Below are 21834 nucleotides of genomic sequence, written 5' to 3'. Positions count from 1 at the left end.
TCATTTCTGTTCTGCAACGATTTCCCAAACGTACCCTGAAAGTACAGCAGTGTTCTCTTTGGGAACAAATGAGTACTTTTCTCAAGTTATTAATTATATATTGCTGGTAAGGGACAATTTTATGCACCTATAGGGTATACCTTCAGGCACTTTTGGTTCTTTTATTTCTAAGAGCGTATGTGTGAATAATGGCCCATCTCACAAAACAAGTCTTTCAGACCTGTGTCCAATTTGTGTGTTGAAATTCTGTAACATGGAAGTAATATTTGAAAATCATGCAACTAATAATAACAATACACATATTTGCCCAGTGTTCTCTCAATGCAAATGTCAAAGTGAAGTAAAATATAGCTGACTTACGCAATTATATTTAACATGAATGAAGAATGTTGGTTTGGAGCATCTGCAGGAATTTCTACGGTGCCTAAGGCGCAGTTGGAAGAGCTTGTTAGCCAATGTGCTAGCTCGTTAGCCTATGTGTTTGGTAGAGCGCATTAGCCTGTGTCTTTGGTTGAGCTCGTTAGGCCATGTGTTTGGAAGAGCTTGTTAGCCGTGTGTTTGGAAGAGCCTGTTAGCCCGTGTGTTTGGAAGAGCTCGTTAGCCCATGTGTTAGCTTGTTAGCCTGTGTGTTTGGAAGAGCTCGTTAGCCCATGTGTTAGCTCGTTAGCCTGTGTGTTTGGCAGGGATGGCTGGGCGGCCCAACCCGGTCCAGGACCCGACCTGACAGACGAGGAGAAGGAGATAATCAACAGCGTGATTGCCCGCGCAGAGAAGATGGAGGCCATGGAGCAGGAGAGGATCGGGTGAGGGAAGGGGGGGGGGGGGGGGGGGGGGGGGGGGCGGGGGGGCGCTGTGTATGAATTGTAACATATTGTATAATCCTATTGCAGTACCTCACAGTGTCTGGCCAAGTGTGGATGGTTTTGCTGCTTTTAGATATTGCAATACACATATCTTGGTTTTAAATACACTTCTGTGAAATACCTTTGTCATTATCTGCACATTGCTGTAATGTAATGTAGTATATCCCATCGTAATGGAAGACTTTCAGCTCTGGCCTGAAAGGAACAGTTTTTGACACGTTCCTCGGTAAGAACACGGACACGGCTGGGTGAAAAAAGAAGCAGAAATATGCAAAAAACATGCAAAGGAGGGGCTCCAGTAGCACACAGGTGTGGCTTTTACTCATCAATTACACACTGGGCGTCCCAATTAGAATGCACTGGCCCTGGTTGCTGTCGTAGAGACAAACTCAGTGACTTTGAAGGAGGACTATTGGGACATGGTCCTCCTTCGGTCGACGCGGAACTCTGAAAGGGCAGCAGTGGGCGGGGCCACCGGCTCCGGGATCCTGCCGTCGTTTCGGGCGACAGGGTGACGATCTGACATTTCTCCTGCGAATGTCAACCCGAGCAGGAGAAGCCATTTTAATCAAAACACAAATGTGGCCCGACATGCCCGTTAAGGATCTTTTTACGTTTCTGCGTGTAATTTTCCCTTCATTACCGGCGTTTCATCTTAAATTACAGCAGTTCAGCATCTGTAACATGGCGGGACATGCTCCACAGTTTGAGGCTCAGGAGAGAGCAGCTTCCAGGTGTCAGACGGTAACAGATGCGCTCGGGATAATGCTTCTCCCAGGTAGAGCCCCGGTGAAAGCCCTCAGCGGCACATTAGAGGGAATTTGTGCTGCTGTGGATGTGTGTTGATTTATTACGCCCCATTATAGCGCTGCTCTTATCGGCCCATGCTTTCCTGTAATGCAAATCGCGTCTGAACTGACCCGGGTGAATGATTATGTTCCCGGTTTCCCGGTAATCGTTGTCTGTGCACTTAGTTGTTTTTGTTTTTGGAGGGGGGAGGCAGGGGGAGAATTTTGGATTCTTCGCAATCATATATTTCATTTTATACACCTGCATTGTGAGTGTCCTAGCAATGATTTTGCCTGAAGGTGGTGCTGCTTGTCTGCTGCACAGGTAGACTCTGAGACTATCTTCTCTTGCTCTCTGATGACTCATCGCTGCCTGGCAACGGGTCAGTTATGTTGCGGTGCTGATGTACAGTGGGTGGGTTTCTCCTATAATAATAATAATAATAATTTACAGTTGATTAGATAAAGCAGCCGAACAATCCCCCCTGGAGCAATGCGGAGTTAAGGGCTCAAGGGCCCAGCAGCTGTGTGGATCTTATTGTGGCTAGACTGGGGATCGAACCACCGACCTTGCGTGTCCCAAGGCTGCCCCCACATCTCATGACGCATTCTACGAATATGAAAATGCTGAAATGACAATGACGTCCATGTCACTGTTTATCTCCAACCGTTAATCTTAGAGAAGTTTAGATCTAGCTCTGAGACACAGTGTGTCACAACAATAGCTTTTCCAAGCAGCTTGTTGAGTCATTAACCAGCATCTGAATAAGCAGAAAACAGAGTAGAGAACTGAAAGGACTAAACGCTCTTTTAAAAGCAGATGAAGCACACAGACTAAATCAGATAAAAGCTGCACTCTAGTGCCAATGTGATGCCCATCCTACGATGCCCTGCTTTCAGAGTTTAATTATATATCATTATTTCCTGCACTGAAAGTGTTGGCAACATGGCTGTAATTAACAATTTTTGATTAAACAATCCATGTTTTTCATGTAGGATCCCAAGCTATTTATTTGTTAAAATAATGCTATGTGATTTGTTCTTCCGCTTAAAGTTGAGTGACAAGACTAAATTGTATCTGAGGTAAAAAATATTACTCATGAAATTACTATATTATAAATATCGTAACTTTATAGACGTTATAAATATCAAAGTGTAATCGCAGATTGTGTGAACAACCAGCAGGTTGTTAATTTAGTAGACAAGCGAGAGCAGAAAAGAGCTTCAGCGTTTGTTGTTCAGTGGCATGTCGTTCAGTGGCATGTGTCTCTGCGTCAGTGTTTTGTCTGAGAGTGCAGCTCCTTGCGCACCGTCGTTGCGCATTGACGCCGTTTAAGTCGGAACTTCAAACGATCAAACGATTTCGTTCCGCCAGCCCCTAGTCAGAGCAGTCTTTCAGCTAGGGGCAAAAATGCCTTTGTGACTCATAAATTCACGACAAAGATGTTCGATAACACGCTACCTCTGCTTTCACAGTGCCCTGGGGCTGGCCTTTGCCCTTAACTTTGAGTTCATTAACAAACATTTTCAATGAGTGTTTTTACTTAAATATTCTGAACTAAAAAAAAAAAAGGTAAAAAAAAAAAAAGGCCCTCGTCCTTATCTTTGTTGTACAGGTAGCAGTTGAAATTGTACTTCCCTCTAGGGTCTTTCAGCGGACTTATCCCTGGTTATGGGTATGCACTTTGTTGTACGTCGCTCTGGATAAGAGCGTCTGCCAACTGCCAATAATGTAATGTAATGTAATGAACTAATTAAATAAAAAAGCAGGCATCATTTTTCGAAACGGTTCTTCTGATTCAGAGTCTGCCATGCTGGTGAAAACTTTGACTTAACTATTTTTATTTACATTTAATTAATTACAATTACAAATTCAGCAAATCAGTAAACACAAATGTATTAGCCTAGAATAAAAATAAAAATAAAAAATAAAAATAATAATAAAAAAATATTCAGGAGAATTAAAATCTAATTGAAAAATAATTAAAACAACAATATAAAGATGACAAAAGAAGAAAAGAAAAATTATCTTATTGTTCTTGGCCTGGTCTCAGACAACCTTCCGTCCAGGAGCTGTTGGTGTGGGCGATGTAATGCAGCTGTCACTCAGTGGCTGGGGATGCTGGGATTTGTAGTCCTTCAGGGTGACAGGTGGATTGACTCCACTAACACGATCCCTGGGGCTAGATTGCTGATGTTTTACACGGATTACACTGGGATTCCCTCTGTCAGGACTTACACTTACACAGAATTATGGAGATTACATCTTTTACATACAGCTGGATATAAACTGCAGCTATTTAGTTCAGTGATGCAAGGTTAAGTATCTTGATCAAAGGTACAATTGAGAACTTTTTCGAAAAAACTTGAGTGATGTGTTTCTGAATATTGGTTTCTATTGATACCCATTTGTGATCTCAGTGGATAAACTAGTGATATGTCTAATGGTGTATTATATAACACGAGGTGTGTGGTGATATAATGTGAGGTGTGTGAATGATGTAATGAGGTGTGTGGGTGGTGTAATGGGGCAGGTGTGGGTGATGTAATGGGGCAGGTGTGGATGATGTAATGGGGAAGGTGTGGATGATGTAATGAGGTGTGTGGGTGATGTAATGGGGAAGGTGTGGGTGATGTAATGGGGCAGGTATGGATGATGTAATGGGGCAGGTGTGGGTGATGTAATGGGGCAGGTGTGGATGATGTAATGGGGCAGGTGTGGGTGATGTAATGAGGTGTGTGGGTGATGTAATGGGGCAGGTGTGGATGATGTAATGGGGAAGGTGTGGATGATGTAATGAGGTGTGTGGGTGATGTAATGGGGAAGGTGTGGATGATGTAATGGGGAAGGTGTGGATGATGTAATGAGGTGTGTGGATGATGTAACGGGGCAGGTGTGGATGATGTAATGAGGTGTGTGGGTGATGTAATGGGGCAGGTGTGGATGATGTAATGAGGTGTGTGGGTGATGTAATGGCGCAGGTGTGGATGATGTAACGGGGCAGGTGTGGATGATGTAACGGGGCAGGTGTGGGTGATGTAACGGGGCAGGTGTGGATGATGTAATGAGGTGTGGGTGATGTAATGAGGTGTGTGGGTGATGTAATGGGGCAGGTGTGGGTGATGTAATGGGGCAGGTGTGGGTGATGTAACGGGGCAGGTGTGGTGATGTAACGGGGCAGGTGTGGATGATGTAACGGGGCAGGTGTGGGTGATGTAACGGGGCAGGTGTGGGTGATGTAATGAGGTGTGTGGGTGATGTAATGGGGCAGGTGTGGGTGATGTAATGAGGTGTGTGGGTGATGTAACAGGGCAGGTGTGGTGATTGGTTGGCGCAGGTGTGGGTGATGTAATGAGGTGTGTGGGTGATGTAACGGGGCAGGTGTGGGTGATGTAAGGGGCAGGTGTGGGTGATGTAACAGGGCAGGTGTGGGTGATGTAAGATGTAATGGGGCAGGTGTGGGTGATGTAATGAGGTGTGTGGGTGATGTAATGCGGCAGGTGTGGGTGATGTAATGGGGCAGGTGTGGTGATTGGTTGGGGCAGGTGTGGGTGCTGTAATGAGGTGTGTGGTGATTGGTTGGCGCAGGTGTGGGTGATGTAATGAGGTGTGTGGTGATTGGTTGGCGCAGGTGTGGGTGATGTAACGGGGCAGGTGTGGTGATTGGTTGGCGCAGGTGTGGGTGATGTAACGGGGCAGGTGTGGTGATTGGTTGGCGCAGGTGTGGGTGCTGTAATGAGGTGTGTGGTGATTGGTTGGCGCAGGTGTGGGTGATGTAATGAGGTGTGTGGGTGATGTAACGGGGCAGGTGTGGGTGATGTAACGGGGCAGGTGTGGTGATTGGTTGGCGCAGGTGTGGGTGATGTAAGATGTAACGGGGCAGCTGTGGTGATTGGTTGGTGCAGGTGTGGGTGATGTAATGAGGTGTGTGGGTGATGTAACGGGGCAGGTGTGGTGATTGGTTGGCGCAGGTGTGGGTGATGTAATGAGGTGTGTGGGTGATGTAACGGGGCAGGTGTGGTGATTGGTTGGCGCAGGTGTGGGTGCTGTAATGAGGTGTGTGGGTGATGTAACGGGGCAGGTGTGGTGATTGGTTGGCGCAGGTGTGGGTGATGTAATGAGGTGTGTGGGTGATGTAACGGGGCAGGTGTGGTGATTGGTTGGCGCAGGTGTGGGTGCTGTAATGAGGTGTGTGGTGATTGGTTGGTGCAGGTGTGGGTGCTGTAATGAGGTGTGTGGTGATTGGTTGGTGCAGGTGTGGGTGCTGTAATGAGGTGTGTGGTGATTGGTTGGCGCAGGTGTGGGTGATGTAATGAGGTGTGTGGTGATTGGTTGGCGCAGGTGTGGGTGATGTAATGAGGTGTGTGGTGATTGGTTGGCGCAGGTGTGGGTGATGTAATGAGGTGTGTGGTGATTGGTTGGCGCAGGTGTGGGTGATGTAATGAGGTGTGTGGTGATTGGTTGGCGCAGGTGTGGGTGATGTAACGGGGCAGGTGTGGTGATTGGTTGGGGCAGGTGTGGGTGATGTAATGAGGTGTGTGGTGATTGGTTGGGGCAGGTGTGGGTGATGTAACGGGGCAGGTGTGGGTGATGTAATGGGGCAGGTGTGGTGATTGGTTGGTGCAGGTGTGGGTGATGTAATGAGGTGTGTGGTGATTGGTTGGCGCAGGTGTGGGTGATGTAATGAGGTGCGTGGTGATTGGTTGGCGCAGGGCTGACTCCCCTCTCCCCCCCGGCGCAGGCGTCTGGTGACGCGGCTGGACGACATTAAGAAGACGGTGTGTGGGGACGGGGTCTCGCGCTGCCTGCTCTGCGGAGAGCAGCTGGGAGTCCCGGGGGTCAGCTCCGTCGTGTGTGAGGACTGCAAGAAGGTAGCGCCTCCCTGCTGAAGCACCGCTGAAATAAACACATAAAAAGGGAGGAGTACAGCCTCCCTTTCCGTCTGTTCAGTCCACTATGACTCGGTCTAGGGTCAGGTCTAGTGCTGGTTAGTCTTGCCCTTGCTAACATGTAGCCACGAACACTGCTGATGTTCGTGACTGATGACTGGTGATGAGCTGGCTAACCTCCAGACAATGCTAGTAGGTAAAACGATGTTACTTTCACAATGACATCTTGAATTTAAAAGCTTAAGAACAATATTTTTACTCTGAATTTGGCAATAACATATGCAGAATAATAATACCAAGATATTGCTCTACAAAATTCAAATGAAAGCCTAAAACAGCCAAAAATGGTTTAGGAAAATATTGATTTATGTTAAAGTGGCCATCGGTACTTACGACAGGTCACACATATGTTCTGCCCCAGTTCCTCAACCTTCCTCATCTCTAACTGCTAATGATGTCATAATTGCCTGGTCGCTATGGCCGCAGCTGTTGATTGACAGGCCAGGGTGTGTTTGATGTGTCCTGCTGCAGAACATGTGCACCAGGTGTGGGGTGCAGAACCACAGCCGCCCAAGAACCATGTGGCTGTGCAGGATCTGCGGCGAGCAGAGAGAGGTGAGGGACGGATGGACAGACAGACGGACAGACAGGCATACAGACAGACAGACAGACGGACAGGCATACAGACAGACAGACAGGCAGACAGACAGACAGACAGACGGACAGACAGATGGACAGGCATACAGACAGAGAGACGGACAGGCAGACAGGCAGAGAGACAGACAGACGGACAGGCATGCAGACAGAGAGACGGACAGGCAGACAGACAGACAGACGGACAGACAGACAGACACGCAGACAGACAGGCAGAGAGAGACAGATCTTCTAGTGTGGTGGAACCAGACTGCTAACAGCAGTATCAGTTACCTGATATTACACCCCGTCTTAAGAGAGAGAGGGAGAGAGAGAGAGAGAGAGAGAGAGAGAGAGAGAGAAATGGAGGGAGAGGGGGAGAGAGAGAGGGAGGGAAGGAGAGAAAGAGGGAAAGAGAGAAGGAGGAGTCAAGGGAGAGAAAGAGGGGGGCAAGAGAGAGAAAGAGAGAGGTACAGGAGAGAGATGTGAGGAAGAGAGAGGTCTAGAGAGAGGGAGACAGAGAGAGAGGGAGACTTGAAGGAGAGAGGGATAGTGAGGCAGACACTCTCAGGCAGTAAAATAATGGGAGACAGACTGAAAGGAAGGGGGAAAGGAAGAAAAGCGCCATGGTCACCGGGAGATGTGTGCAACCGGCCAAACCACAAACTACACAGCTTTTACACTCTGCATTCCACTGCTTCACCTGACTGCACCTGCACATCACACTCAGAGCTGGGGAAGGTTGTCTTTTACGCCGCACATTTGTGATCCACATTCACATGATTGTTAAAATAACTTTCATATGAAGTAATAACTATGTATGAAGCACTATGTACAATTTGAAGCAAAATTATTGGATTCAGTTGTTCAAAGTAGCTTATAATCTTGAATAGTCAGAAACAATTATGAGTTTAAGCATGCTTCACAACTTCTCATTGACGCATACCATTTGGCCTTCAAGGTTGTTCTGTCCTGCTTAATGTTATAATTTTATTTTGTCTGGGGATCATTTTATAGCTCTTGGGTGGGTATAGCAGTGTTTGGATAGTTAACTTTGGTGACTTTTGCTCTGTTTGTTTGTTTGTTTGTTCAAAAAAAAAAAACAAAAAAAAAAAAAACCCCTTGTCCTTATCTTTGTTGTACAGGTAGCAGTTGAAATTGTACTTACCTCTAGGGTCTTTCAGCGAACTTATCCCTGGTTATGGGTATGCACTTTGTTGTACGTCGCTCTGGATAAGAGCGTCTGCCAAATGCCAATAATGTAATGTAATGGGTGCACACAGTTTGCAGCAGGATCTTGTGCCCCTAGTGGTGAATAGCAGACATTGCTAGTAAATCCTCCCTGTAAAAGCCTTCTGCTGATTCAAATGAAAGAAAAGCGAGTTATTGCAGGTGTGGTTGGACTTTTTGGATCAATTCCATTGCAATGCAGTAAATAAAATTAAAAAATTGAAATTCAATTAATAAACCCTTATTTGACAAAAGACTAATAGTATGTTAAAGTGACCACAGAGGTCATTCTGTTTGGTGTATAAAGAAACTCTTTGTGACTCATGTTGAAAAGGTAGTGTCTTAATAAAAACCCACACTGTAGCCACATTGGCCAATTTGACAAATGTGAAGAGATTTGCGATCAGCTCAACAAGCTTGACAAGTGTATCAAATTAATTTCAAAACCTCCACTTTGGACATGAATTACTTTATTGAAAAACCCTCGTGGAACATTGCCTGTGTCCAAGGCACACAGATTTCAAGTGTTTTTTATCCTGGGTGTTCAGGTGTGGAAGCGTTCAGGCGCCTGGTTCTTTAAGGGTCTACCCAAGCAGTTCCTGCCGTCTCCGATGCCCGTCTCCAAACACAGTGAGCCCTGCGGCCAACGGGCTCCTGCCCCAGCGGAGAACCTCACCAGCGCCCCCTCTGGTGAGTAGTGAAATAACCGCGTAGAATACAGAGCTGAGTCAAGTACATCATGTGCTTTACTGAGCCTGTATGGCGTATTGGAACTAGGAAATAGTTGCAAACCCCACCTTCTGGTCCTCTTGGAATGGCAAAGTTGGTAGAGGTCTGGTAGTATGATGGTGCTTAACTTAAAAATAGCCATGTGTGCTATGGGCTGGGTTTGGATTTGAGGGCCAGAGTCAATTATCCCTATGAAGTAGGAACATTTCTACCTTTAGGCAAAAGCATTTTAATTGTGATATGGTACATCCGCCTCATTTTCCGTAACATTTATTAAATATTTAGCAGCCTTGGCGGGCAGACGCACCTCTGTATCACCAGGACGCTGATGTCAGTGCGGTTTGATGAGGTGGTGTGTGAAATGTAATCAATATCAATGGCGATGGGGAGGCGGGCATGTTTTATTAATGGAAGCTCTGCAACTCTCAGGTGTGGAGGGCCAGCCCCCCCGCGCAGAACAGCCAATGGCAGGTGAGTTTGGCAGCGCCCCCACCCCAGCCCCCACCAGCAGACTGTGACAGCATGTCTCTGCTGATCTCTCCTCCAGTCCAGCCAAACAGTCTACACCCACACATTGTACCACTGCTGCTGCGCCCACGCAGTACTGCTCTACCCCAAGGGAGGACTACCCTCAATAGCTAGGAATTCTGGGTCCCCTGAAAGAATATTGCTCTGGGCCCCACATGCTGGAATTTTTGTGGGCCCTCTCCAGCTGTGGCCCCCTCAATCTGTGGGCCCCTAGAATCGTTACCACCTTTCATCTCATGAGTGACGGCCCTGTCTACACTGGTGTGGTTCTGATGTATCTCAGTCAGGGGTGTATACCCGAATCTCAGGCCTGGGTCTATACCCAAATCATTAAGGGTGCTGGAGTGCTGGTCTAGGATCTCTCATCCAAACTGCACATGTACCCACAGTCATAGTGCTATATTTCACACTCAACAATCTTCCAACATCACACTCAGACATATACTACCGGACAAGGAGATTTTCCACTGTCAGATCCAGAGCTAGGTGGACCTGTGGTGGTCTGAATTCTCTTTTTTCCCAGATGTCTTTTCTGTGGGGTGGGAACTAGAGCAAAACCGCTATCCTTTACCTTAATAATGAAGCTGTTCTGAGCGAACAGGAACCAGGAATTGTAGGTGGTGTTGTCATGGCCACCACCAGTCACAGCCAATCAGGTGGGAGTAAGAATGAACAATGTAACATTACCAAGACGTACAGCAGACTGGCTGGGCCACTGCCCAGTTATATTGTGATTAAAGTGTCAAACACTTTGATAAACTTGATTTATTTTCAGACTCAGACACAAAGCCAGCTCATAGTGAGAATCTAAAAACCGCTGATCGCTCACCTGTTTCGACTTGGCCTGCTGTTGCAGCTCTGCTTGGCCAGCCTGACATGAGTGTATGAAGGGCGTAGATCTTAATGGTGTGTCACTGCTTCTGTGGGAGCTGGAAATGCATACCCTGGCAGAGGGAACGCTGGAGTGGGAAGGCTCTGCAATTCACACAAGGATATGTTCCCGCTCGCCTGACTGGTCCAACATAAATAATTCATACATCTTGCCGCCAGAAAGCTGACATTCCTGGGAAATTGGCTTGTGCCTCTCTGCTAACCTGTAGCAGCAGATTGTGTTGTGCCTTCTCGGCATGGGATTGTCTTATCTCCGGTCTCTCCTGATTGGCTGGGCCGGTGGGAGCACAGGCCCGGCCGGTAATCAGGGTGTGGAAAGACACGCCGGTGGATTGTGTAAACAGAACTCCCTGCCAGGTTTCGCGGAATGCCGGTTTGGTTGTTTGTGGTCCTGGTTCCCGTGGTGAAAGCTCTGAAGACTTCCCGAGTGAGATCCCACATCCTGGAGCCCGGGACGGGGATAGGGGCCCTCTCTTAGGCAGGGCAGGTTAGGACAGTGCGGGGACCCCTAGGCTTTGGCACGGAGGCCCAGCAGACACTGCAGCAGGATAATTACAGGCTCAATGTCCTCATAAATCCAGCAGAGGTGGGAGGGTGGACTGGGGAGGGAAAGCGTGTGAAAATTTAATGACACATTCAGGGGTTCTGCTATAGCTTGCTGAATCAGGGCTGCTCACTCTCTGAGACCTGGGGGCTGCAGGAGGGGTGAGGGGGTATCAATACCTGACCGTGGGCATTAACTCCTGTGTGTGTGCTTGTGTATTCATTTGTGTGTCTGTGTGTATGTCTATGCATGTGTATATGTGTGTGTGTATGTGTATGTGTGCGTGTGTCTGTGTGCGTGTGCGTGTGTGTGTGCATGCGTGCATGTGTCCGTGCGTATGTGTGTGTCTGTCTGTGTGTCCGTGTGTGTGCATGCGTGTGTGTGTCTGTGCGTATGTGTGTGTGCGTATGTGTGTGTGTGTGCATGCGTGCATGCGTGCGTGTGTATGTGCTGCAGGAACAGGCTCCTCTGGACGGCCTCCGGTGCCCCCAAAGCCCTCTGATTCACGGGCAGGGCCCAGTGAGGGCGATGCCCAGCCCAGCCCTGTGGTGGTGAAGAGGGCCATCCCACTGCAGAGCTCCAGACCACCCGCTGCGGCCCCCCCCGCCCCGGCCCAGCAGGGTGAGGGCAAGCCCGGGCACCCCCGGACACACACACCCCGCTGCTTATCATCTCAATTCTGAAACCGCCACTATCGATTCAGGAGATCACAGACAAACACGTTCTCTCCTCATATGATGACTCGAGTCCATCACACTGTGTGCTATCGCACGCCTATCACACGCCTATCACACGCCTATCACACGCCTATCACGCAGCTGCCTGTCCCTGCCCCCACAGCCCAGCCTGAGGTGGAGAGAGGCTACTCCAGCATGGCTCAGAGGGAGGAGACAGCGCCCCCTCCTGTTCGGGAGGAGAGGCGGCAGCCTGCAGCCTACAACCCCCCCCCAGCGCGGCACCAGCCCCCCCCTCCGGAGGAGGATGAGGATGGGGCTAACAGCTACGACTCGGACGAAGCCAGTAAGACCAGACCCCGCCGTCTCCCTCTCACTACAGATCTCTGTGCTCGCCAGTCCTATTCAGTCAATTCAAGAACCTTAACCTTAATTCACCAATAATTCACCTTATTTACATTTCAGTAATTTTGCAGACGCTTTTAATGGGAAAAGCCTGATTAGTGAATGTGTTCCTCTACAAGTGAAAAGCATCAAATCCATAAACAGCAAAACTCACATGCAGCACAGCCATAAACAAAAACAATACCCATAGTCTGTTTTATTTCTGTTCTTACAATCTGTTCTCATCAGTTTATTTAGGTAATCAATTATTTTAAATGTATTAATGAATCCATTAATTGAGTTTAATTTAGTTTTATGAATTGACTGAATTTAAATGGTATCGCTACTTAACCTGGATCTCAGCCCAAGATGTATATTCATAATTCATAATTATATTCAGAGAGGCAGTGCTAACGTTGGGTCAGCTGTAGCTTGAAGATCAGGCTGGGTCAGGGTAGGATGTGTGCACGGAAAACTGATCCTGGATCAGCTCTTCTGCACTGACATGCTTTATGAATACGGGCCCGGGGCTTTTTCTCCCACTAAAGACTTTCCACTGGGTGATATACTGTCAGACTCTTTTTTTCTGCCCAATCACTGCACATCTCTAGCATTTCACGTGCTCTGCACAATTTCATCATAGCAGTTGAAATTGTACTTCCCTCTAGGGTCTTTCAGCGCACTTATCCCTGGTTATGGGTACACATTTTGTTATACGTCGCTCTGGATAAGAGTGTCTGCCAAATGCCATTAATGTAATGTAATGTAATTTAATGAATCCTGTCTTTGTAGTCCCCCTGGTTTTGTAGTCCCCCTGGTTTTGTAGTCTCTCTGGTTTTGCAGTCTCTCTGGTTTTGTAGTCTCTCTGGTTTTGTAGTCTCTCGGATCTGTTTGGCCCATATCTGGCTCACATGTGGCCTTGTGTGTTCTGTGTCTGTTTCAGCCACGCTGGGCTCCATGGAGTTCAGTCTGCTGTACGACCAGGACAACAGCAGCTTACAGTGCTGCATACTCAGAGCCAAGGTACTGCCGACCCAAAACCGACCCAAAACCATCCCCTAAATCTGTCTGCAGCACCGCTTTTACAAGAAAATAAAAATGCTAAAACTTTATGTCCAAATTTGATGGCAGTCAGTTGTTTAGCAGTCTCCTCTGTAATTCTTTGGCGGTGCTCAGTGTAAACATGCCTACTGGAAAAGATGTATGGGAGTCGATGCATGAAAGGACAAGTATAATTTTTCTCCCTGCAATATTTGGCATGGTTTTAACTCTCTGTCCCAGAACTCCATGAGTATGGATTCAGCACCATGTTCCTGTGGCAGTGGTCTGGTGTAAAGTGCCACTAGTCTATAGGCACCTTAGCCTATAGGATACAGGCACCTTAGCCACTAGGCTATAGGCGCCTTAGCCACTAAACTGTAGGCACCTTAGCCTCTAGGATACAGGCACCTTAGCCACTAGGCTATAGGTTGCCCCCACGTGGGTTATCCCAGCCAGTGAGATCTCTCCCTTCCTCCCTGTGCTGCTCACAGTTAGCGCTGCACAGTTCAGACCATGGTGGGCACAGCAGTGCCTTACAGGATGCACCACACAGCAGCGCCTTACAGGATGCACCACACAGCAGCGCCTTACAGGATGCACCACACAGCAGTGCCTTACAGGATGCACCACACAGCAGCGCCTTACAGGATGCACCACACAGCAGCGCCTTACAGGATGCACCACACAGCAGCGCCTTACAGGATGCACCACACAGCAGCGCCTTACAGGATGCACCACACAGCAGCGCCTTACAGGATGCACCACACAGCAGTGCCTTACAGGATGCACCACACAGCAGCCCCTCCCTATCTGATACAACCATGGTAGCGTATGTGATTCACAACACCTCTCTCTGCAGTGCAGTCTGTAGGGAAATGATGAGAGCTGTTCCCTGTGCAGGGCCTGAAACCCATGGACTCCAACGGCCTGGCAGACCCCTATGTTAAACTGCATCTTCTACCAGGAGCCAGTAAGGTAAAGGGAGTTAAAGTGTGTGTGTGTCTGTGTGTGTGAGTGGATGTGTGTGTGTGTGTGTGTGTATCTGTGTGCGTGCATCTGTGCGTGTGTGTGAGTGGATGTGTATGTGTGTGTGTGTGTGTGAGCGGATGTGTGTGTATCTGCGTGCATCTGTGTATGTATGTGTGTCATCACAATTTGCATGCTGGGAAACAGGAACTCTCACTCATCACAGTTTGCATGCTGGGAAACAGGAACTCTCCCTCATGGGTTAAATGTTGCTTCCATGTTTTTCTTTAGTCCACTAAGCTTCGCACAAAGACGCTGCGTAACACCCGCAACCCCGCCTGGAACGAGACACTGGTCTACCACGGCCTGACTGAGGACGACATGCAGCGCAAGACCCTCAGGTAGGGGGCGCTCTCCTCAGTCACGCACTCTCTCATGGGCTGGGAGCCTGTCTGAGTCTGTGACTGTAAACAATATCGTTTCAAATTATGTTTTTTTTTTTTTTTTTTTACATTTCGAGATGGCAGCTTTGAATATCTTATTGGACTCTAGATTGTGCAAAAGTACAAAATGTTCCTGACAGCAAGAACAATCTCTGTGCACTAACCTGATGGAAATCTGAGATAAATGTATGTCCCAGTCCCTGGTAGAACAGTATTATTTCAGTGTAATTACTACATACCCCATGGGGCTTGTATGATTTCAGTTAGAGCTGGGGAATCTCTTTACTCAGGAAAGGATGAAATCGGATGAAAAAATGTAGTTTTCAGTGGGTTTGCATTCATTACCCTTTCACAACAAATATGATTTTACATACAGATTCCATGATAAATTGAAAATTATAAACACTGCCTCACCTGTGGTAAAGTGCAAACCATTCAGTTGCGTGGATTAGGGAGCAGTGCATAAGTCATAAATATTTTTGCTGATAGCATTCTTCCTGTGTGAACAGGCTGTGTGTGTGTGATGGGGAAGTGTGTCTTCTTCCTGTGTGTGATGGGGAAGTGTGTCTTCTTCCTGTGTGTGATGGGGAAGTGTGTCTTCTTCCTGTGTGTGATGGGGAAGTGTGTCTTCTTCCTGCGTGTGATGGGGAAGTGTGTCTTCTTCCTGTGTGTGATGAGGAAGTGTGTCTTCTTCCTGTGTGAACAGGCTGTGTGTGTGTGATGGGGAAGTGTGTCTTCCTCCTGTGTGTGATGGAGAAGTGTGTCTTCTTCCTGTATGTGATGGGGAAGTGTGTCTTCTTCCTGTGTGAACAGGCTGTGTGTGTGTGATGGGGAAGTGTGTCTTCTTCCTGTGTGTGATGGGGAAGTGTGTCTTCTTCCTGCGTGTGATGGGGAAGTGTGTCTTCTTCCTGTGTGTGATGAGGAAGTGTGTCTTCTTCCTGTGTGAACAGGCTGTCTGTGTGTGATGAGGATAAGTTCGGCCATAATGAGTTCATCGGGGAGACGCGGGTGGCTCTGAAAAAGCTGAAGCTGAACCAGAAGAAGAACTTCAATGTGTGTCTGGAGAGAGTAGTGCCGGTGAGCTCGCCGCACAAACCCCAAACACACCCCAGACACACCCCAAACACACCCCAAACACACTCCTCTTACTCTACAAATGAGCCCCAGACACACTGCTCCTACTCCTCAAACACACACCTTTTACTCTCCCACACCCAACACTGAACACCCCCCCAAAGCGAGCCCCACATAAGTCCAAAATGAGACCGTAACTGTGACAGTAACTGTGGCGTAGCCTGAAGCAGCGCTGCATGCTAACTGTGGTGTAGCCTGAAGCAGCGCTGCATGCTAACTGTGGTGTAGCCTGAAGCAATGCCATCCAACCATCCATTATCTTAACCCGCTTATCCTGAACAGGGTCATAGGGTGGCTGGAGCCTATCCCAGCATACATTGGGCAAAAGGCAGGAATACACCCTGGACAGGTCACCAGTCCAATGCAGGGCACACACACCATTCACTCACACACTCATACCCATGGGCAATTTAGACAGAGCTAGCAAATTAGCAGAGGATGGTTTTGATAGCCTGAAGCAATGCTACATGCTAACTGTGGCGTAGCCTGAAACCGCGCTACATGCTATCTGTGGCGTAGCTTGCAAACACAATCCAACCAATTAAAGAACTGCTTGGTCCCCTTGGCAACAGTACTTTTCCCCCCCCAGATGAAGCGGACGGGGACTGCAGGAGCGGCAAGAGGAATATCACTTTACGAAGAGGAGGTAGCGCATGCCTCACTCAGAGTTTCTCACTGTGTACTATTCAGTGTGCAGTATTCAGGTCTCAGTGTCCCGGGTGCAGTGTATAGTCTTTGGTATGTTGTGTTCAGTCTGTCGTGTTCAGTATTTACTGTCCAGTGTTACTGTTCCGAGTGTTGTGTACAATGTGTAGTGTTTGATGTCTGTAGTATTTAGAATTTAGTGTTCAGCAAAGTGTGTAGTGTTTAGTGTATACTGTGTAGTGTTCAGTGTGTAGTATTCAGTATGTAGTTTTCAGTATGTAGTGCTCAGTGCTGAGTGTTCAGTATGTAGTGCTCAGAGTGTAGTGCTCAGAGCTGAGTGTTTAGTGTGTAGTGCTCAGTGCCCCTCTCTCAGACAGGAAAGGAGGGGGAGGAGGTGGAGGAGAGGGGGAGGATCCTGATCTCGCTCATGTACAGCACCCAGCAGAACCGCCTGCTCGTCGGGGTCATCCGCTGTGTTCACCTGGCTGCCATGGACGCCAACGGCTACTCCGACCCCTTCGTCAAAATGTACCCCCACCCCCCACTCTGACCCCTTCGTCAAAATGTACCCCCACCCCCCCACTCCGACCCCTTCGTCAAAATGTACCCCCACCCCCCCCACTCCGACCCCTTCGTCACACCCCCCCGCCATCCCAACCCCTTCCTCAAAAAGGGGAAAAATTCATTTCAGTTCAGCCAACGTCAGGACAAGAGCTGAAATTCATCTCATTAACTGAAATGTCCATACAGCTAGATAGAATGAGGATTTCTGAATTAATTGAATGTCAGTTCATTTCATGAATTGACTTAATTTAATTTCATTAAAATAGAAATTACCTCCGGCTAAAGCAGATAATATTTATAAAATGTGTCAGGTTGTGACTCCTGTATTTTTTGAGATTAGAGAAGCAGTGGATTGCTGATTGGTTCTGCAGTTAAATAGCTTCACTCTTAACTCATGAATGGATGAAAATTAATGGATGAAAATATGACTCACTGTGGATTTGACCTCACACCCCCTCTCTCTCCCTCCTCCTCTCTTTCTCTCTCTCTCTCTCTCTCTGTTCTGTAGCTGTCTGAAACCTGACATGGGGAAGAAAGCCAAGAACAAGACTCAAATCAAGAAGAAGACTCTGAACCCAGAGTTTAACGAGGTGAGTCTGAACCCAGAGTTTAACGAGGTGAGTCTGAACCTGAATTTAACGAGGTGAGTCTGAACCCAGAGTTTGACGAGGTGAGTCTGAACCTGAGTTTAAAGAAGTGAGTCTGAACCCAGAGTTTAACGAGGTGAGTCTGAACCCAGAGTTTAGTATGTTCTCAGAATCCAGGGGAAGGATAATGAAAGCTCACCCATCAGGTCACACACACACACACACACACCTGCTACAGGCTGGGTAAAACACACCAACCTTCTCTAACCTGCTACAGGCTGGGTAAAACACACCAACCTTCTCTAACCTGCTACAGGCTGGGTAAAACACACCAACCTTCTCTAACCTGCTACAGGCTGGGTAAAACACACCAACCTTCCCTAACCTGCTACAGGCTGGGTAAAACACACCAACCTTCTCTAACCTGCTACAGGCTGGGTAAAACACACCAACCTTCTCTAACCTGCTACAGGCTGGGTAAAACACACCAACCTTCTCTAACCTGCTACAGGCTGGGAAAACACACCAACCTTCTCTAACCTGCTACAGGCTGGGTAAAACACACCAACCTTCTCTAACCTGCTACAGGCTGGGTAAAACACACCAACCTTCTCTAACCTGCTACATTGTGTCAGTGAACTGCATAACCCTGGTGTGTTTCAGGAATTTGGCTATGAGATCAAACACAGCGAGCTGGCCAAGAAGTCCCTGGATATCTCTGTGTGGGATTACGACATCGGGAAGTGCAACGATTACATCGGTGAGACCGAGACGGGCCTCCGCCAGACTTTCACTGTGACACTGTGCAGTGTGGTCATGTGACACTGCAGTACAGTCATGTGACCATGTACAGTAGGGATCATCAAATCACAGGCCTCGAGGGAGTCAGGTGTGAACACAGTCTCAATCATTAGCACTAATTACCTGGGAGAAAAGAAAACCAGGGCTGGCTTTGGATTCAAAAGCCAGAGTTAACTATCCCTGCTGTGCAGTGTAGTCATGTGACACTATGCAGTGTGGTCATGTGATGCTGTGGTCATATGACACTATGCAGTCTGGTCATGTGATGCTGTGGTCATATGACACTATATTGTGTGGTCATGTGATGCTGTGGTCATATGACACTATGTTGTGTGGTCATGTGATGCTGTGGTCATGTGACGCTGTGCCCCTCCCCCAGGGGGCTGCCAGCTGGGCATCACGGCGAAGGGCGAGCGTCTGAAGCACTGGTACGAGTGTCTGAAGAACAAGGACAAGAGGATCGAGCGCTGGCACACCCTGCTCAACGAGAACCACGTCTCCAGCGACTGAACGCTGCTGCATGCCCCGCCCCGCCCGCAGCCCTGCCCCGCCCGCAGCCCCGCCCACTGCCCCGCCCAAAAGTCTGAGGCTCTTAATTCTCGTCTTCCAGCAAAAGCGAGCTGCCCCCAAACCCATCCATGCCCTGCCCCACCCTCTGTCATTATCTCCTCCCCAACATCTGCACGCCCTCATTCCCCTCCCATAGACTCTTATCCCTTTAAGAGCAGGTTTTACTGGAATCTTCATCCCTTTCAGTCACCAGGAGTGATTGTGACATCGGCTTTAGAATGTTCAGTTCAGAACATTCTAATCACACATTTGTGGCCTCACACCTTAAAGGGATACCTCTTCAAAAAAGAGGGGCAGGGTCACACCCCTCTCAGAGGCCAGTGTGGATTCTAGGGGGCCCAAAAACGGAGTGGGGTGAAGCCCCTACAGTTGCCATAAGAACATTTGTGAACCTGCTGGGGATTTGAGGGTCTCAGGCTCCATTAGCTCCATTTAGGCTGTTGCTTAGTGATATGGGGAGGGGCTTATATTGTAACCACAGAAACAAGCCCTGCCCCTCTTTCCTCATATCAACACTCTAAACGTAGTGCACCCTAGTGTACCCTTGGAAATACTTACAAAAACCCACAGATCAATTTAATATATTAAAATGCATTCAGAAAAAGGCTTTTTTTTTCATTGAAGCCATGTGCTATGAATTCCTGGTTCACTATGCCTGTTAATATTAACAAAGATTGCGATCGTAGCCCAGTTAAGAAACAGCATCCAGCACTAGCCGAGGAGGAAGCCGGCAGTGCTGCAGCTCAGATGGCACTGGCCGGGAGCTTGTTTGTGAGCCGTAGGTTATGTTACCGTTTGCCATAAAACCCCAAGCCTGGCCGGGGCTGTCAGGGCGCTGAATAGCCCATAAAGTTTTAATGGCACAGCGTCCTGTAACGTGTAGGGTCCTGCAGTGCCACGCAGCTGCCCTGCTGAAAGAGCAGCACGAGCTCCGGCATAGCTCACCGCGTTCTTCTCCAGCAGAGCTGGCCTGCTCCCCCTGTGTTTATACACACTACGCTCCCAGGGATAAGCCTTCTTTGGCTCATCTCCACGGTGGAACAAGTTTCAGTTCTTTATGGAACCGTCTATCATCGGTGTGAAAGCTCCAAGTCGAAGAACCCTCGAACTGCTGAGGGTTCTTCTGTGGCGGTGGTCTTCATTCCTGGTCCTGGAGAGCCGCAGGGTGTGCTGGTTTTTGTTGCTACTCAGCACTTGATCGATCAATTAAAGCAGGTAATTACACAGTTAACTCTCCTCACCTGGTTTCCTGGGTCAGAATTAGTTGCTGGTATTTAGGCGAAAAACAAAAACCAGCAGACCCTGCGGCTCTCCAGGACCAGGAGTGAGGACCACTGTTCTATGGAATCACAGGGTTATTTTTCGAGACTTTTTTTCTCAGAGTGTACCAGGGAAAAGGCGTTTGATGAGTCGGACTGGGATGAGGTGTCAGGAATCTAATGGACGCATGCTTGCTGAGTCTCCTTCTTCAGCACGTCCACGCTCTTTGAAGTGAAAACAGAATTGAGTCTGAATTTGGAATGGGTTAACCATAGAGAGTATTAACTCTCGCAGCTTAATACCCCAGCCCAAACCCCCAAACCCCCCTTAGCAACACCTCCTGATTCTGCATGACTGCCGTTCGAGCCCCCCTCCCTGTGTGTTCAAAGAGCAGTGCATTATGGGGCTCATTGTGGCCTTGCTGCCCCCCTCCCCAAAGCCGTAGCTTGTAGCCATAGACACTAACCGCCAATCAAGGAAAGCACACCACACACAATGGAATGACCTCAGACTTTGTACTGAAATCTGCAAGTTTTACACGCCCTATGCATGCTGAGTCTCGTGCTTCATGATGTAGAAGGGTCCCCCTCTCTTCTCCCCCTCTTATTTTGGGTTTGTATGATTTACCCTGTCCCCTTATTCACCCCCCTCCCCCCCCTCTCTCTCTTAGATGTTGGCTTATCTGTACTCTGTGTTCTTTAATTGTGTGTACTGGGTTTGCCCCCCCCCCCCCCCCCCCCCCCCCACACACACACCCCTGGGGCACTGGTGGAGGACCTCCCACATAACGTTCTAGAACATAGGAATAGTTACCATGGTTCCAGAATGGCCGTATATAATAGCATGAATGTTAGCGATTAGCTGGGCTATGTGCTTGCTCAATGCAGTGTAGTTTTGAGCTTAGTCATTCTCCATGGAAACATTACTAATTTCCATATGCAGATGTTTATGAAACATGTACGTTTTCTTCTTTCCGATGTGTGTGTATTCAGAGCTGACACTGACTGACACATGAATGATGCCCTTTAAGCCCATTTTAAACATCAAAAAAAGAACCCCAAAAAAAACGAACATGCCATTTAATTTACTTGATATTATTTACGATATATCATTTTCTCTCCCTGGGTTCCCCAGAGCCCCAGAACACCAGGGCCCCAGGCCACCAAGCAACCCACACACATGCCCTCCATTCTGGGGGCAGATCCTCCCAGCAGTGCCCCCCCCCCCCCCCCCCCCACCCCCTCTCTCTGATATTAGACAATCACTCTCTCGCCTTGTGATGATTGCTCTCTTTTTCCCCTTCTCTGCCTGTTATGGAATGAATGACAGATTATATTTATCTATGTACATAGGCAGCGCATGCACTGGTGAAGATGAAGATGAGGAAGGAGATTATGTTTGCTCTTTAACGTGCATGCAGACATTTTACATCTGGTTTACACAGACCAATAAAAGCTTATGGAACAATGCAATGGCTGTCCAGCGGTGTCTCAAATCTTTTCTGCCAGAAAACTCCATACTGTGCACATGCATGATAGAAACAGCTGCAGGCAGTGCTGCACACACCTGTAGATTACATAGGAAAGTACTGCTTTTACAGTACAGTAATGAATAAGGAGTCATTGCGCCTAAAATCAATTAGCAGGAGAACTACAATACTTCTTTGTAC

General features: G+C 48.1%; 1 protein-coding gene across 3 annotated transcripts; it reads left to right on the top strand.

The window, feature by feature from the left end:
* Positions 1 to 689: 689 nt before the first annotated feature.
* On the top strand, positions 690 to 20903 carry LOC133141265 (rabphilin-3A-like). Of its 3 annotated transcripts, none has more exons than XM_061261753.1 (16): positions 690 to 803; positions 6394 to 6523; positions 7073 to 7156; positions 8953 to 9094; positions 9563 to 9604; positions 11559 to 11717; positions 11937 to 12116; positions 13098 to 13177; positions 14096 to 14170; positions 14453 to 14562; positions 15555 to 15681; positions 16328 to 16384; positions 16757 to 16911; positions 17456 to 17537; positions 18198 to 18294; positions 18715 to 20903. In XM_061261753.1, the coding sequence occupies exons 1-16, from the start codon at positions 775 to 777 to the stop codon at positions 18843 to 18845; spliced, it is 1680 nt and encodes a 559-aa protein (XP_061117737.1). In that variant the 5' UTR covers positions 690 to 774; the 3' UTR covers positions 18846 to 20903. The 3 variants fall into 3 exon arrangements, with proteins under 3 accessions (XP_061117737.1, XP_061117736.1, XP_061117738.1); XM_061261752.1 differs by having other exon boundaries at positions 11553 to 11717; XM_061261754.1 differs by lacking the exon at positions 9563 to 9604 and having other exon boundaries at positions 11553 to 11717.
* The last annotated feature ends 931 nt before the right edge of the window (positions 20904 to 21834 follow it).

The sequence above is a fragment of the Conger conger genome, chromosome 11 (genome assembly GCF_963514075.1).
Source record: "Conger conger chromosome 11, fConCon1.1, whole genome shotgun sequence".
In the NCBI taxonomy this organism is placed as follows: Eukaryota; Metazoa; Chordata; class Actinopteri; order Anguilliformes; family Congridae; genus Conger; species Conger conger.
The sequence above is the reverse complement of the archived record's forward strand: the minus strand, read 5'-3'. Positions and strand labels throughout refer to the sequence as shown.

Coding starts and splice junctions, on each gene's coding strand:
- LOC133141265 (XM_061261752.1), top strand. CDS start 775: ATGGAGGCCATGGAGCAGGAGAGGATCGG. Junction 804..6,393: donor ATGGAGCAGGAGAGGATCGG/GTGAGGGAAGGG, acceptor CCCCCGGCGCAG/GCGTCTGGTGACGCGGCTGG. Junction 6,524..7,072: donor TGTGTGAGGACTGCAAGAAG/GTAGCGCCTCCC, acceptor GTCCTGCTGCAG/AACATGTGCACCAGGTGTGG.